We start from the raw sequence: 17,049 nt of genomic DNA on the forward strand, positions 1-17,049 counted from the left end.
GAGAGTTCAGAGAAGAGCTACTAAACTGGTCCATGGATTGCAGGATAAAACTTACCAGGAAAGGTTAAAGGACCTTAATATGTTTAGCTTGGAAGAAAGAAGAGACAGAGGGGATATGATAGAAACTTTTAAATACATAAAGGGAATCTACTCGGTAAAGGAGGAGAGCATATTTAAAAGAAGAAAAACTACCACAAGAGGACACAGTTTTAAATTAGAGGGGCAAAGGTTTAAAAGTAATATAAGGAAGTATTACTTTACTGAGAGAGTAGTGGATGCATGGAATAGCCTTCCTGCAGAAGTGGTAGCTGCAAATACAGTGAAGGAGTTTAAGCATGCATGGGATAGGCATAAGGCCATCCTTCATATAAGATAGGGCCAGGGGCCATTCATAGTATTCAGTATATTGAGCAGACTAGATGGGCCAAATTGTTCTTATCTGCCGACACATTCTATGTTTCTATATGGAGATTTAGTTGCTGCTATGCACTTGCATTTTGCCCCGCTGTCTGGGACAGTTTGTTGATGTGAAGATTTATGCATTGGCACTTTATACTATATATTTATTTATATAGATATCAACTGTGGTTATGTATTTATGTGCAGCACTAAGCTAGATGATTCACCTTTTTTATCCATCCCTCCTCTGTCCTTTTTTCTCAATATACATGTGCTGATATATCTCCTCAGGTGTAGTCATTTTTTATCTGATGTATCATGTTCTCATTTTATATATGTTATTAGTATTCAATAAAGAATTTACTTTTTGATAATATACGCATTGAATCTCAGTTCATTTACGATATAAGGTGTATTTATGTACACTGAGTGGGTTTGTACTTACTTTTTAGGGTCTTTTTCTACATAGTACATTTATAGATTACCTGTATGTCTGTTTTTTGTAACCTGTTTATAATAATTATCCTAACCGTATGAGTAGACCCAGATGGTAGGTGGTCTCATACACAGTAACCTCAGACCCTGAGTCACCCTGATGATCCCTGAATAAAGGTTAGGAGCAAGAGACGACCTGTTCATCCCAGACACGGATGAACAGGAGTCTCCACCGGCCAAGCTGCAAGGAAGGAAAAGGCAGTGAACAGCCACTGGATCGGCAGGTAAGAGCCAAGAACAACATGCACTTAACTGCCGCTGCAAAAACAACGACTGGACCTCATGTAACAGTACTGGAACCCATTTACCTAACAGGACACAGTACAAACAACACACACAGGTATCCAGCACACGGGTCACTGCCTGGACCCCCATGCGGACAGGATGCAAAGTGGCCCCAGGCAGAGCTGTGCACTGACTTGTAATTCCCCCTTCGGGGAACCCAGGGGCCCTCTCACCGAAGGCACAACTGACAGGGAAATGTCTAGCAAACATGCTGGACAACAAACACCACCAGACATGTAACAATGACCATACATATTACACCAACCCATACAAACAACTCCACACATAAAATAGGGTAGTGAAGGGAAGATGACACCGAGATGACATTGCTGTTCCACAAGGTGGCCCTCAAGTACTGGGCAGATGGAATAAGCCGGTCAGGAGCTAAGCTCCAGCACCAACAAAGGCTGGAGGACAAATAACTCCAGCCAACAGGCCACAGGCAATATAAACCTAGTGGCCACACCCAGACAGTTAACCCCTCAAGCACCAGACAGGGAGGAACCTTGATATAAGGGGCAGTGCACACACATGGAGAGTAAACGACACGCACGGCAAACAGCAACAAGATCGTGACACCGCTGTGACATCGTGATCACGTTCACATTGCCTGGCCCTGTAAATCAAAGTGCAGAGGGTGCGACAGTTGCAGAGAGAGCAGAGCCTGTACGAGTAACTGCAACGTCCCCATTGCTTGTTAGGGCCTAATTTGCATATATTAAAACATCATATGAACATTGGACCAGCACAGATGCCTTCAACTGTCAAGCACACATTGAACAGGTCACCCAGTGTAATAGGTACAAATCTGCTGACAGATGCCCTTTAAACAGAGAGAAGGACAAAAAGTGCAGCTGTGAGATGGGGAAACAGCTCTCCTTGTCTGAACACTGTGTAGATTAAATTAAATTAAATGTTCTGGACTGACATTCTGTTGTTTGGCCACAAGATGCCACTGTTCTATAAACACAGCTACAGACTGCACATATATCTCCATATTCATGAGAAAGGTCGGGTTTACACAGAGTCTGGAGAGAAGAGAAGGAGAGAGCAGCCATCTTAGAGGGAGGGGAAACTAACGAACTGTGTGAGCAGAGAATCTGACTGCATCCAGGTGTGAGAGCATCCCTCAGTGACCAGAGCTGCAGCTAAGTGAAGCTGATTGTGTCCAAGACCCTGATTCTGTCCAGAGGAAGGAGGTATCGCATGGTTGTTGGAGATACATTTGTTCTGTTCAGAGTCAACAGCAGATGCATAGCAGAACCGGGTCTGTAAGATCGTGCACGCACCTCATCACAGTGTTGGCGCCTAGGGACTGAGACCAGGCATGTAGTTAGCTAGTTAGGGTTTCTGTTTGTGTCAGGCCACAAGTGTTACTACTGTTCATTTCAAGGATTCCATAACTTAAAGTGACATTTCATATTAAAGAGCTGATAAAATTCTCACAAACTCAAGCCAGACTGGCTTTTTTTTTTTGCTCAGGAGGAATACTCAGGCACGTGCTACAGGACCAATTATGGGAGGGGGAACACTGTAGAACTTGGTAAGATTGTAAGCTGTTGTGCTGCACCGCAGGATAGCCTGTAACACACACCCATACAGTGATTCTTGTTTTTAGGGTAATAACAGGTAAGGTGTGGCAGTTTAGTTGTGCCCGCAAGTGTAACATCCCAGAGTTATGTTACGAAACTCTTTTTCCCCGCTACAATCTGTTAAATGTATTTATACTGTCATCTAATGTGATTTTATCTAATATCCTCACAAATGTGCATTGGAATCCTTGTTAAATATACTTTGCTGTAATTTTCATGTTTACCAGCAGGTGGCAGCAATGTGTTACCAGGGACTTAGTTCAGTTTAGTGTTGCTGGACTGGAATAGTACATTCCAGTTTATCTCCCCCCTCTTTGAGGAGGTGTGGAATGTTCCCACATCCTGCCTCATGGGTGGGGAAGGAAGTTAGAGTTAGTGTGCAAGCCACCCCAGCTAGGGGAAGGCTGTGCAAGTACGAGCTCCCAGTTCTAGGGATCCAAGCCAGTATCTTGTCTCGGCTGAGACAAAAGATCATCATTTCCAGTCTGAGCCTTTCAGCCTCAGCTTGTAGAAAGCAAGCAGCCACCTCCAGTATTCCAGGAAGAAGCATACCCTGTGAAGCCAACTGTGAGTACCGTCCAGAGACCAGGAGAAGCCAAATTCCTCCTCAGCTAGTTAGTCCCCAATACAGCAGAAGACAGCGCAGAAGATATAAATTCCTGCCACATCACAGAGCCACAAGCAGACGACTTATCCTGCAGAGAGCTCCAGGCACATGATAGAAGCAGAAGATGGATTCCTGACACACATTGGCAATACCTGTTGGGACTTCAGACTATTGCTGTATCTCACTTGGATTAAAGCTGCATCAAGTAAAGACTAGTTTCAACTTTATTCCAAGTCTGGATCTCAATTATTGCTACTAAATCCCTCAATTACTCCTACTAGCAACACTCATTTTATTGCAAGTGAGCCAGGATCCAGGAGTCCAGCCGTACCCAGGTAGGAGACACCGTTGACACCATTGCTATTACCACACAGAGACATTACACCACTCTGGCATTCCTAACCTGTGCAAGCTGCAATTGGCGTCACGAACAAAAACTATAGACTTCTATACCCATATCCGGACCCACTGCATAATTCAGCGTCCGTGTAACTGTACCACGGTCCGGCTCATTGCACAAGTAGGTAAATTACTGCACTTTCCTCCTTTATCCATCAGAGGGCGCCGTGCTGTGCAGCACAAGGGTCTCAGCCTTCAGGCTGGTTTATGTACATTTATTGTATGTTCTCAGCATTTGTGGTTGTGTTTATTGGTACAAATAAGTAAAATTCTGTTTTGGCAAAAGCTGGTGTTGGGGTTGCTTTCCCTGTTTGTGACTTCACTGTATCCTGGGGAGCCCACCCCGGTACACGGCTTACACAGCTAGACCTCTATGTTTCCGCTTATGTTCTTAGGGAACAAAGGATTGGCATACTGATATCCAACAACTCTGATTCATCCCCCTGACACTCAGGCAGCCCACACAAGCACTAGGTTGTCAGCTAACCCCAGACCCAGCCGGCATGATCAGTGTAATCCCAAAGATCTATTAAAATTAACTAAAGTAATGAATTGATTCCTCACTGTTTTGCTCAGTGCGTTGAAGGTAATGGGCTTTCCTCCATGGTAGTCCTAAATTGGAGCTTTGACATTCAAAGACATAACTGAGGGATTAGGCCATGGTAATAAATACCTAAGATGTGGAACAGATCAACCTTACTAGCGGCTTTAATATCTTTCCAATGGAAGACAAAGTAATACCAATAGTCTCCAAGTCTGCAATTTATTTCCCACTGGTCGGCTGAGATGGTCGGCTCTCTTCCTTTCTACAGCGCCACAGCATTCACTGCCCGGGCTGAATTTACAGGCTCAGCGTGATTCGCATGAACCTGCACTACTTCAGTATTTTCAGGGACCCTCGATCTCTAGCATGGTGACTGCGGATCCACCCGCTGCAGGTCTCTGTCTCTCAGCTGAGCTTCTCTTGCAGAAGGCTGACTATCACTGTTAGGTCCTCTCCTAATCCAGTAGGCACCGACCCAGCACAGCCTCTTCTATCTCAGGTGACATGCTTGAGCACAGGAGCAGATGGGCAATCTCTGTTTCCACCCACTCTTGGCTGCCATATTACGGGCCTTCTTCTCTGGCCGTTTCAAGTCTCACTCTTGTCACACTCTGGACCCTCTCTACAACATGCGCTACAACCCAACCACTTTAAGGACCAGTTACACTACTATATATTCCTTGTTCAGGACTCCTAGAATGACTAAGTATCTTAGTGCTACGAAAAAGGCCAAAGGTTTCTCTTATGGACAAGGCCCTGAACTAAATTGATCTGCTTCACTGCAGGAAACCACCATGTGCCTGCCAACCTGACATACCGCAAACACAACAACAGCTCTTTAAGAAACAGTATATATATAAATATAATGCAATATAGCCCAAGCTGAAAAGAAAGGGTTAAGGGGAGACTATGATATATAACAAGGGTCAGCAGCCTCCAGCACGTCTCCGGGTGTTGTGAAACGACATCTCCCATCATGCACACTTGCTTGACTGTTCTCTGAACTCCCAGAGAAGTGAAAGGAGCATGCTGGGAGTTGTAGTTTCACAACAACTGGAGTGCCAAAGGTTGCTGATCCCTGATATATAACATAACAGCACAACAGCAGGGAGAGACGAAATCCACCATCTTACACCTGCATGGATTATTGGCGGCTCAGCTTAATATATACTAACCCACTGAATTTTCCCAGTTGCTGTGAAGTCTATTTTCATAAAAAGCTTTTCTATCTGTTCATCACTCTGAAAAAAAAAGAGAAACAGAGAAATGATAACTGTAGAGTAGATGAAGCTTTATTTCTTATTACTCACAAACATATGGAGTAGTCAAATCGCGGGTATTTAAAGGGGTTGTGTTGTGAAGCATATTCTACATTTTTCAAACCACCCCCTGGATCTGAATACTTTTGTAATTAAAAAATGAGTATAGCCAGTGAGCTATTTAATAAAATATATCTGTATAGCGCCACCTGCTGTTTGTTCTTTACCTTATTTTCTGTCCATCTCACTGAGCTGGTCGAACGTGCTCAGATTAAATCTTTAACTGCAACCAACTATATGTTCTGTTAGAAGCTGTGGCAGTTACAGGGAGAGAGCTGCAGCAGAAAGGACACCCCCCCTCCAGCTGCAGCAGAAAGGACACCCCCCCTGAGATGCAGCAGAAAGGACACTGCCCCTGAGCTGCAGCAGAAAGGAGACCCCCCCCCCCCCCCCCGAGCTGCCAGGCTGAAGATAATCTAGCAGAGCGGAGATCCTTGGACCCATGTGAGATGCAGGGCTGGTTCTAGCTTTGTTAGAATGAGATTATCACATACTATACTATATGACGCCTGATTTTCTTTTTTTTACATCAACCCCTTTAAAGGTTTAATACAAAGGATTTAATGCAGGGTTCAGGGTGTCCTGCACATTTGACTCTTTGGTGCCTACATTTTCTGAATGGTGGCTGACCCTTCAGAGACCAGATACAGGGGAAAAAAGCAATTACAGAGAAGATGTCATAAGTGACTGTTGTTTAATTACATAGTAACATAGTACATAAGGCTGAAAAAAGACATTTGTCCATCCAGTTCGGCCTGTCATCCTGCAAGTTGATCCAGAGGAAGGCAAAAACCTGTGAGGTAGAAGCCAATTTTCCTCAATTTAGGGAAAATAAATTCCTTCCCGACTCCAATCAGGCAATCAGAATAACTCCCTGGATCAACGACCCCTCTCTAGTAGCTATAACCTGTAATATTATTACCCTCCAGAAATGCATCCAGGCCCCTCTTGAACTCTTTTAGTGAACTCACCATCACCACCTCCTCAGATGTTAAAGAGCATCTGTCAGCATGATCAACCCCATTAAACCAAGCATATAGCCTTTTAGGGTTGACCATGCTGCCAAAAACAATGTCCTGATTATGTATGTCTGGTGTCCCATTCATGAGAAAAGACAGTTTTTATTTATATGTAAATGAGCTTACTGGAGCACCTAGGGGCCAGCCACCGCCCTCGAGGCACCAGTTAGTAATACCCCTACAGATTTATTCCCCTTCCCCTAGATTGATAGGACCAGACATTTCATCTAGCCCTGTCTTTTTGCGCCTGCACTGTGCTTCCAAGTCTCGGTGCATGCTTTCCAATCAGTGCAGATTCCAACTGAGCGAGGTCCTCACACAAGTGCCGTGACTCCCAGCCTCGGCTGCTTGGAGACCAGTAGCAGACCCGGGGAAAGGGGAGCGACTATAACTGTAGTTACTAACTGGTGCTCCAGTAAGCTCATCTATATATGAGTGAAAATGTGCTTTTCTCAAGAAACACAATCAGGTTATCGTTTTTGTCAGTATGACAACCCTACCAGGCTCCTGCTTCAATAGACAGATGCTCTTTAAACATTTTTTAAAACATTTGACAAAAACGTACAGCTTTCATACTGGACACTAGATCTAAAATATGTCAATCTTTCCCATTCTGTACAAGTAACTTTTCAGTAACCATTGTATTATCATCACAGGAAGGATTAGAATGACAGATATCACCTCTGTATAGATAACACAGGATGCACCCTTCACAATAGGTGATACCACAGCTTATCTATTCCCTCCTGACCTCTGCACAGGTCATAGAGCATGCCTAGAAAGCCAATGAGGTCCCCTCCAGTTTGTTTTGTCTATGGGCCATGTGGGCTGTTCTCAAGGAACATGAAGTCTTGACATATTTTAGCGAAAACTGCATGATTTTAAGATTTTAAAAATATATAGATAGTAACACAAAATCCCATACAGTACGGGGGTTGTCCCTGTTATGACCACCACCCTTATGCATCTCATCTATCGGACAAATAAAATATCTACAAGAATGGTCCTACAGTCTACTAAAGAGAACATACTAAATCCTTACTTACAGTTGCTCGTAATCCTGTGCTTTTCTTTACTGCCCATTTAAATGCATCCAGGTCCAGAGAGTTTTTCCCATTGTTTTCGAGCTCCTAGAACAAACCAATTCCAGTGATTACCATAAGCAAAGCCCTTCATAACCAGAGAAGCTTTGCTGCATAAAAGCTCATTCATTTCTTATTAAAGGAGTATTCCCCTTTATAGTGTAACTGTCATTTTTTGGAATTTTTGTAATGTGTAGGGGCAGTGATACTTATAATTTTTGTAATATACTTTAATTACTAAAATCGAACATTTCTACTAGAGAAATAGCTCTAAAGTGGCCCATTTTGAGCCTTAGTGACGCTCCTCTGTCTTCTGTTTACATAACTATGGAGACTTGCTCAACACTGACTGTTATGTAAACAGAAGACAGAGGAGCGTCGCTAAGGCTCAAAATGGGCCACTTTACAGCTATTTCTCTAGTAGAAATGTTAGATTTCAGTAATTTAAGTATATTACAAAACTGATCAGTATCACTGCCCCTATACATTACACAAATAAAAAAAGAAAGTCAGTTACATAGATGACTTCTCCTCTTTTGTTCTCTTTGGCAAAGGCTTCTCCGATCAACCAGGACAGTATCTCGTTCTTGGCAGTAAATATACATCTCATGCCAGAGGTATAGCTAGGCTTTTCTTCATCTGGAGCAAAGATTCAGTATATAGGCAAAATGACTTGGTGCCCCTTCCCCATGTCAACCGGGGCGCATGCTCTGCCTGGCACCCCCCAGCTACATCCATGAACCATGCACAAGCTGTAGCTGAAACTTTTTCATGGGTGCTACTATTTGGTATCAATAGATAAGGCTCTGTTCACACCTGCACTACAGCTTTATAATGGAAACCATTGGCTGAGAGAGGCATCCCATTTACGAAGACTTATCCTCTATCCACAGCATGTGCACTGCCTCCATTTAACTCTACCGGACTGCCAGATTTAGTCAAACACTTGTAGTCAGCTATCTCTGGAAGTCCCATAAGATTTGATGGGGTGGCACAGGTTACTGTAATATGCTCACGTAAAATTGGCCATTTGCAATGCCAAAAATACAGCAGAAATAGTTCAAACTGCAGCACTATTCCCAACAGACCTACTTTTAAAGGGATTATCACAATATAAAGAATATATCCTTTAAAGACTCCTATCCTGAAAAGTTTCTGTCCATCAAGGGGTTCCTACTGATCACGAGAATGGGAGCCCTGTGGCTCATTCACACGATCGTAATTCTGGGTCCACATCCGTTTTGCAATTTTGCGTAAAGCGTGCGGACCCATTCATTTCAACGGGGCCGCAAAAGATCCGGACAGCACACAGTGTGCTGCCTGCATCCGTTTTTCCCGTTCCGCGGCCCCGCAAAAAATATAGAGCATGTCCTATTCTTTTCCACAATTGCAGACAAGAATAGGCATTTTCAATATAGTGCCGGCCATGTGCGGTCTGCAAAATGCGGGATGTACACGGCCGGTATCCGCAATTTGTGGACCGCAAAACACTTACGTCTCGTGAATGCACCAATGACAGAGGTATTTTCCGGACTTAATGCTGCTCCTGTGACACAAACTCACAGCAGTATAATGATATATAATACCAGCAGGGGCGTAGCTAAAGGCTCATGGGCCCTGGTGCAAGATTTCAGCTTGGGCCCCCCTTCCCTCAGTGCTTTGTGACCAGGGAGGCAAACATTTAAAAATTAAAATGGCACCACCCCCCAACCCCCCTCATGACAAATTCTTGACCTAACCCCTTCCCTGCAGCCAGAGGTGTAACTTGACCAGCATGCACTTTCCATAATACCAGTGTCTTCTTATGTGGCACAAGGGTCTTTGGGCCCCTCAGGCTCCTGGGCCCGGTAGCGACTGCTACCTCTGCACCCCCTATAGCTACGCCCCTGAATACCGTGTGTTTCTGCCTGACCTCAGCTCTACTGACATAATCCCGTTAGTTAGCTCCGTTTTGCTCCAAAATTTGCCACAATTCTGGCATAAAATTCAGTCTCCCTGCACCACATGTATGATCCAGCCTATGATAAATGTGCTGCAGGTCTAGACGGCCGGTCTAAGCTTCCGCCATCTACAGGATCAGTAAATCAAGGCCAATGTTCGATCCATTGTACAAAAGATCTGGGAAAACGGTATGGCTTATACCATCCATTTATAAACCACGGCTCTGGCATCCATCCATGAGACTCACCAGAAAGACCCAGGAAGTTACAGACGCCTGAACTTTTTATTGATGAGACTGTCAGGACTCAGCGGGGGCGATGATGGATTCATTCTGACACTGCACATAGGCATTATTATAAACCCTGCAGTGCTCCGGAGGCTGCTCCATTACTGTTACACTAGAGTGACATCTACACTGACAGGTTCAATCTGATTCCACACACTGTGGCTGTAATTACCCAGATATAGAGGAGACTCATTACATTATTACATTGCTATAGAGGGGTTGTTACATGAATACAGGGCCACAAGTGGTGGCTTCTATTTGAATTCTGTATAATGGATTCACATATTCTACCTGCTGTATATGCTGTGTATACACATTGCTTCTGACCTTAGGGCTGAGCGATCTGCTGGGCATAACCCATTCCTGCTGAAGCCGGTCCCAAAGTGGAAGTCACGCTGTGACTAAAGCCTCATGCACATGAACGTTGTTTGGATCCGCATCCAAACCGCACTTTTTGAGGCTTGGATACGGACCCATTCACTTCAATGGGGCCGCTAAAGATGCGGATAGCACTCTGTCTGTGGTCCGCATCCGTTGCTCTGTTCCGTAGCCCCGCAAAAAAAAAAAAAAAATAGAACATGTCCTATTCTTGTCTGTTTTGCAGTAAAAAATAGGCATTTCTATTATGGGCAGCCCTTTCCGTTCCGCAGATTGCGGAACCCACACGGACGGCATCCATGTTTTGCGGATCCGCAATTTGCAGACCGCAAAACATGGCGCGGTCGTGTGCATGAGGCCTAAGGACTTGTTCACATTTACTGTATGTTAGAGTCTCCATTCATTGCAAATTCCATCCAAAATGATGGAGAGAAAGGTCCTGCGTACAGGACTTTTTTCTCTGCCAATAAGGGCTCATGCACACGACTGCGTGCCAGCCAGGCAGACTCCCAAACAGAAACCAGACAGACCCCATTATAGTCAGCGGGATCTATTTGGCTCAGTTCGGGTCAGTTATCTGCCCTCCTGCTATTTTCATTGTTTTGCACCTCTCATAGAGCAGAACGACCGTAAATCAATAGCAGTGGAGTCGACTGACACTAACAGCGGAGGTACCATAGAGGGAATCCCTGATTCTAAAGTCTGTATTCCCGTTTTATTATCAAGCATATGACCACAGAGGACACACACCTCGAAAGCTTTCTTCAGTCTATGCAGCTGCTCCAGGGTCACTTGTTGCTCAAACTGTGGAAACAAAAAGGCTTTATGGCAGGTTTTTGGCATAGAAAATTGCAAAATTTGTCACAAAACTGGTGTAGATTTCAGACTCTGACACATGGACATCACACATGCACCGGAGACTGTTAATAAATTGGACGCATCTTCCGCCAGACAGATATTTATTAAGACATCGGTGTTTAGTAAATTACCCCCAATAACTTTTCTATAAGTCCAGGTGCACAACAATGTAGTATTGATCACCTGCATCTTTTATTTTACATCCAGATCTGCAGTATTCCATGCAATTTGGATGCATTTGCTCATTCATTGAAATAAATGTATAGTGAGCACTGGATAATTTCCTAATTTTGGGCTTTTTTTTCCCCTTGTTCTGGATCAACAATCCTGGTCTGGAAATATGAACACATGCATGTATATGACGTACCTTCTCTTTCCTGAGGCTCCTAGTTGGGTCAGAGATATTCTGAAGACTTTCCATTACATTGTCCACAAGTCCCAGGGAATACCGTCTCTGCTGCCTGCGTATCATCTCCTTCTCCAGCCATTCTGGAGGCATTTGGATCTGCTCGCTGTCTTCTCCAGTGTAGTCAGATGGGGACAAAGTCTGAGCCTTGGTGGTCCCCACAGCAGTTTTCGCCCTCGGTGTAACAGGTGGGTTTGGAACGGAGACAGCTTGTCTTATCTCGCTAAAAAGACTGTAAAATTGGGTTAGCTTTTGTTATTATGTCATTCAGGAAAACAGTGATTACAATTACTTAAAATGAAGGACCTCGTAATTGCATTGATAGTTTTATATCCTCCATGTCATGACACCTATAGCAATATCTTCATGTATTCACCTGTATACTAAAGCATGCTTGTTCAGCCGACATCAACTCCTCTCAATCTTCTAAGGGAACAAAGGATCCAAAAATTCTACATGCCCGATTATTCTTTCCACCAACATCTGTCATTGGGGTAGTCAGGAGACCCCGATACATGTAAGAAAGTAGGCCTGAGATGGTTGGTTTTGGATTACTTTTATCTAATGTGTATGTGCAGCGTGCCCACAGGGGGAGAGACAAGAAGAGGGGAGCTGTAGTTGTGACACTGATAGGAGTGATGGTGGTTCACAATGGCTGTCCTCACTCCAACGCTTCCTGGGGCCATGCAGTGAATTGAGGAACACAACCTTCTTCCCCTTAGGGCACACCTTCATATTGGGGCTCCTGTCTGATGGTGGCTGGGTGGTGACCTTAATGTTACATGTGAGTTGTGATGAGGTGCATGGCAGGAGGCCTGGGTTGGATGACTGCAAGATAATAAACAGGCCATATTTGGGGGTACCTAATCCAGGTAAGGCAATTAACGGAGGTACTTTTGGCAGCTCATAAAAGTCACTTGGCAGCTCATAAAAGTCACTGGTAGTAATCTTTCTGGATCTGGATATGGGCTAGCAGGCTGTAGGATGGCTGACTTTGAGTCTCTCTCTCTCTTAGATCCAAAAAACTTTCCAAATTGGCCAAAGTGGAGCAAAATGTCTATCACAATATGTACTGCAGTTCCCAGGCTAAGGGGGGCAGATCATCAAAGGGATGGCCAATCCATTATAGAAGTATGCTGGGTGCAATATACCATCTCCACAAGTGATAAGGTCTGTTGCCATACAGGAGCGATTACCTTCACCGTCTGTACTAACACCAGTCCTATGTAATGCCCCTAATAAGTCTGTTAATTTGCTGTGCTTCACAATTTTGCCTAAAAACACTGCCATGAATAAAGAATGCTATCAAAACATCCTCCAAGGGAAGCTTTTTCCAATATCCAAGAGCAATATGGCCATGAACAATGCTTTTTTCAGCAAGATGGAGCATCATGTCACAAGGAAAAAATGATAACTAAGTGGATCAGTGAACAAAACCTTTAAATTTTGGGTCCAGAAAACTCGACTTCGGATTTAAAATTTTAAATGTTTTTAAAGATGAATGAATACCGAATTAATTCACCGAACTCTCACGTGACTTTGGGTGAAATGAAGTTTGGCTCCACGGGGCCAATATATTTTAATGCTGTATTGGAGACAGCTTTAAAATTGAAGTTCTTGAATGAATCGACTTCGAATCGGTGATCTGAAGCTCGATTCGCTCAAGACTAGTCACCATCAGACAGAATTTGGCCCAGTAGCTGATATCCAGCACGCCATGGTGAATTGTAGAAGTACAGGGTAAGTCAAAAGTCTCAAAACAACCTTTTATTTCAGAAATGAAAGGGAAAATTAATTTGATGAATACCCCAGCAAGTAAATGGTGAGGGAGCCTATCCTTTAGGCTATGTCTGGTACCATGGCTGCCATCTTGAAACCTGCCATATTGGATCAAGGGAAACATTTTCTAATGGGAAGAGGGTCACGTAGCATACCAAAGAAGACCAGAATTTTCTCAGAAATTGATTGCCGCAATCAGATTTGTAATATCTCTTGTGAATCACAAGTTATCAACACAGAAATTTGCAACAACAACTGGCAGCGATCCTTGTAATACACAGCTATTTGACGTGTTCAGTGTGTTGTCCCTGGTGCTGTAGTTTCCTGCGGTCTGTGGGACCAAAAATCCCTTTAGGGATCTCTAACTAATACAAAAATCTTATCTTTATTTCATTTAGTAAAACAAACACACAAAAAGAAAATCTATTGTTAAAATCATCAGAGTTTGGTGGGCTGCTAAAAGCAACCTTATGTTTGTTTACTTATATCTGTAAGGTGTACTACTATTGCCATTGTCAGGGCCCCCTTAGGTATTCATGGTAGTCGTCCTTCAGTTTTATGCCACTGTACAGCACCCGTTGTGTGTGCCTACCTGCTGTAGCACACAATGTAACACTTGTATCAATGCCTGGGAGGCAGTTCCCAATTGGCAACTGTTTATGGCTCCTTAGGTTGTGCTAGTGTCCTACAGCCTGGAGGTCACGCCGCGGGGTACCTCAGTCACCACCTGGTGGCTGATCTTATAATCTCCTTCAATCTTAATATATAGAGTGTTCCAAGGACTTGTCCCTTACTGCCTGCTATTTCCGGCTACCTGTCTCGCTTGTAGTACGCCTATATTTGCGCACTCACTCTGTCTAAAATCGCTATACTAATACACCCCTCCCGACATGTTTCGCCACTCGCATGGCTTCGTCAGGGGATGTGGGGTATAGAGGTCCCTCTGGTGCTGAACACAGAACTCTGAACTTTGAAGTTTTTCTGAACTTTCTTTAAAAAAGTCGGGGGAAAAAGTTGCAATCTCGCTCCAGAAGGAAGGTGGAGTAGGAAAACTGGAGTTACTTTTCTAGACAAAAGTGTTAGATTTAGGGATATGTAGGGATCTGTACTCGCAGTAGGGTTGGTAATGACAGATTTTCACGTGGACAGCAGTTTCAAAGTCCAAACTGTGCTTTATTTGGTCACTTCAGCATAACAGAGAAGCATCCAAGTTATAGCGTCACTCGGAGGGGTGATTTTATACAGTCCTGATCAAAAGTTTAAGACCACTTGAAAAATGGCAAAAAATCCTATTTAGCATGGCTGGATCTTAACAAGGTTCCAAGTAGAGCTTCAACATGCTACAAGAAGAAATGGGAGTGAGACAAAACATTTTTTGAGCATTCAATTTAATGAAAACAACGAATAAACTGAAACAGGCTTTTTTTTTAGCTGATCAAAAGTTTAGGATCACACCTCCCAAAAAAACTAAACCCCCCAAAACAGAAATCCAACTTCCAAACATGAACTCAGTAATGAGTAGCTCCGCCGTTATTGTTGATCACTCCAAAAATTTGTTTCGGCATGCTTGATGCAAGCGTTTCCATGAAGTGAGTGGGAACATTTCTCCAAGTGGTGAAGACGGACGCCACGAAGGCCATCTACTGTCTGGAACTGTTGTCCATTTTTGTAAACTTCCCTTGCCATCCATCCCCAAAGGTTCTCAATTGGATTTAGATCAGGGGAACACACAGGATGGGCCAAAAGAGTGATGTTATTCTCCTGGAAGAAGTCCCTTGTCCTGCAGGCATTGTGTACTGTAGCGTTGTCCTGTTGAAAACCCCAGTCGTTACTACACAGACGAGAGCCCTCAGTCATGAGGAATGCTCTCTGCAACATCTGGACATAGCCAGATGAAAACATCTCAGGTGGGATCTGCTTGTCATGCCAGTAACGTTGGAAACCATCAGGACCATCAAGGTTAAATTTTTTCTCATCAGAGAATAAAACTTTCTTACAGCTTTGAATGTCCCATGTTTGGTGCTCTCTTGCAAAGTCCAAACGAGCAGTTCTGTGGCATTCAAGGAGACGAGGTCTTTGAAGACGTTTTTTGTTTTTGAAGCCCTTTAGTCTCAGATGCCGTCTGATGGTTATGGGGCTGCAGTCAGCACCAGTAAGGGCTTTAATTTGGGTCGAGGATCGTCCAGTGTCTTGACGGACAGTGAATTGGATCCTCCGGCTCAGTGCTGGTGAAATTTTTTTGGGTCTTCCACTTGACTTTTTTGTTCCATAACCCTCAGGATTATTTAAGAAATTCCAAATGACTGTCTTACTGCGTCCCACCTCAGCAGCGATGGCGTGCTGTGAGAGACCCTGCTTAACAACCCGACCACGTTCAAAACGGGAGAGTTTTTTTGCCTTTGCAATCACAACGTGTGACTACCTGACAGAAAATGACAATTAATCCACATCTTTGCACAGATTTGGCCTTTTAAAGGCATTTGGTCCTAAACATTTGATCAGCTGAAAAACAGCCTGTTTCAGTTTATTCGTTGTTTTCATTAAATTGAATGCTCAAAATTTTTTTTGTCTCACTCTCATTTCTTCTTGCTGTATGTTGAAGCTCTACTTGGAACCTTGTTAAGATCCAACAATGTAAAATATGATTTTTTGCCATTTTTTCAAGTGGTCTTAAACTTTTGATCAGGACTGTATCACCAGCATAACATAACATTGAAAAAAATACCTGCAGCATCTCAATTATGTTTGCAGTTTTAGCTGCGGATTACACCCTTTTCAATGGAAGGGTAAGATCTACGGCAAAACTGCATCAGATCCTTACCATAAACCGCTATTAGAAAATGCGGATTCTGGTGTGGATATGCTGCAGAAACGCACATAAATCCGCACGTGCGGATTTTATGCTCGTTCACCCGCAACCGTGTACAGGTGGCCAAACTCTGGCAGCAATGATTGAACAGTGTCAGACTGTGCAGGGACTTCCCCCACACACACTGGTGACACCCAGTCGTACCTTTATTTATAAACTTCTAGCAGGAATAATATATTATCAACCTCATCAAGTTGAAAATGTAGTCCAATCTGCAGGCAGCATGTTATAGAGCAGGAGGAGCTGATATATAGTTTTATGGCAAATGATTCAGTAAAACTTGACATTTCAAAAGTTTTGATCGGTTGGTGTCTGAGCACTGAGACCTCCTCCACTCAGCAGAACGAGAAGAGAGAAAATCGCTCGCATATCGCGCTTTTACCTCTTCGCTGCAGGAGAGGAGGCCAGACAGACTCAATGGAAAGTCTATGGCTCCATCTTGATTCGGTTTCCTACACAAGGAGAGAGCATGCTATAGAGCTCTGACTTTTTAACAAACCTTGGGTCATGACAAAGGAAAATCTTCCTTTTGTTTTTGACTCATAGGGAGCCACTTTCACAAGGTGGCGCTAGCGAGATGGTTCTCTTTCCTTGGGAGATACCTACTGCCAATATGTCTCCATACCACGGAGCACTTCCAGTAAGACTTCATACAGGACCAGGCAGTGAAAACATCATTACACCTAGTCGTGTTACTCAAAGTGCAGAGGGTGCAGCAATTGCAGAGAGAGCAGAGCCTCTAGGTGTAATGGCAACACCCCTGTTGCTCCTAGAGGCTCATTTGCATATAT

The 17,049-nt window shown here is 43.8% G+C and overlaps 1 protein-coding gene across 1 annotated transcript in view; it reads right to left on the bottom strand.

Moving 5' to 3' along the window:
- The window catches only part of LOC122932848 (WD repeat-containing protein 49-like), a 190,342-nt gene that overhangs the window by 160,606 nt on the left and 12,687 nt on the right, over positions 1-17,049 (bottom strand). The window contains exons 2-5 of the mRNA XM_044287488.1: positions 11,572-11,842; positions 11,097-11,150; positions 7,706-7,789; positions 5,497-5,562 (exon numbers count right to left, since the gene is read on the bottom strand). Coding sequence (XP_044143423.1) covers positions 5,497-5,562; positions 7,706-7,789; positions 11,097-11,150; positions 11,572-11,842 — 475 coding nt within the window. The remainder of the gene's footprint in view (positions 1-5,496; positions 5,563-7,705; positions 7,790-11,096; positions 11,151-11,571; positions 11,843-17,049) is intronic.

Source organism: Bufo gargarizans, chromosome 3 (genome assembly GCF_014858855.1).
Source record: "Bufo gargarizans isolate SCDJY-AF-19 chromosome 3, ASM1485885v1, whole genome shotgun sequence".
Taxonomy (NCBI): Eukaryota; Metazoa; Chordata; class Amphibia; order Anura; family Bufonidae; genus Bufo; species Bufo gargarizans.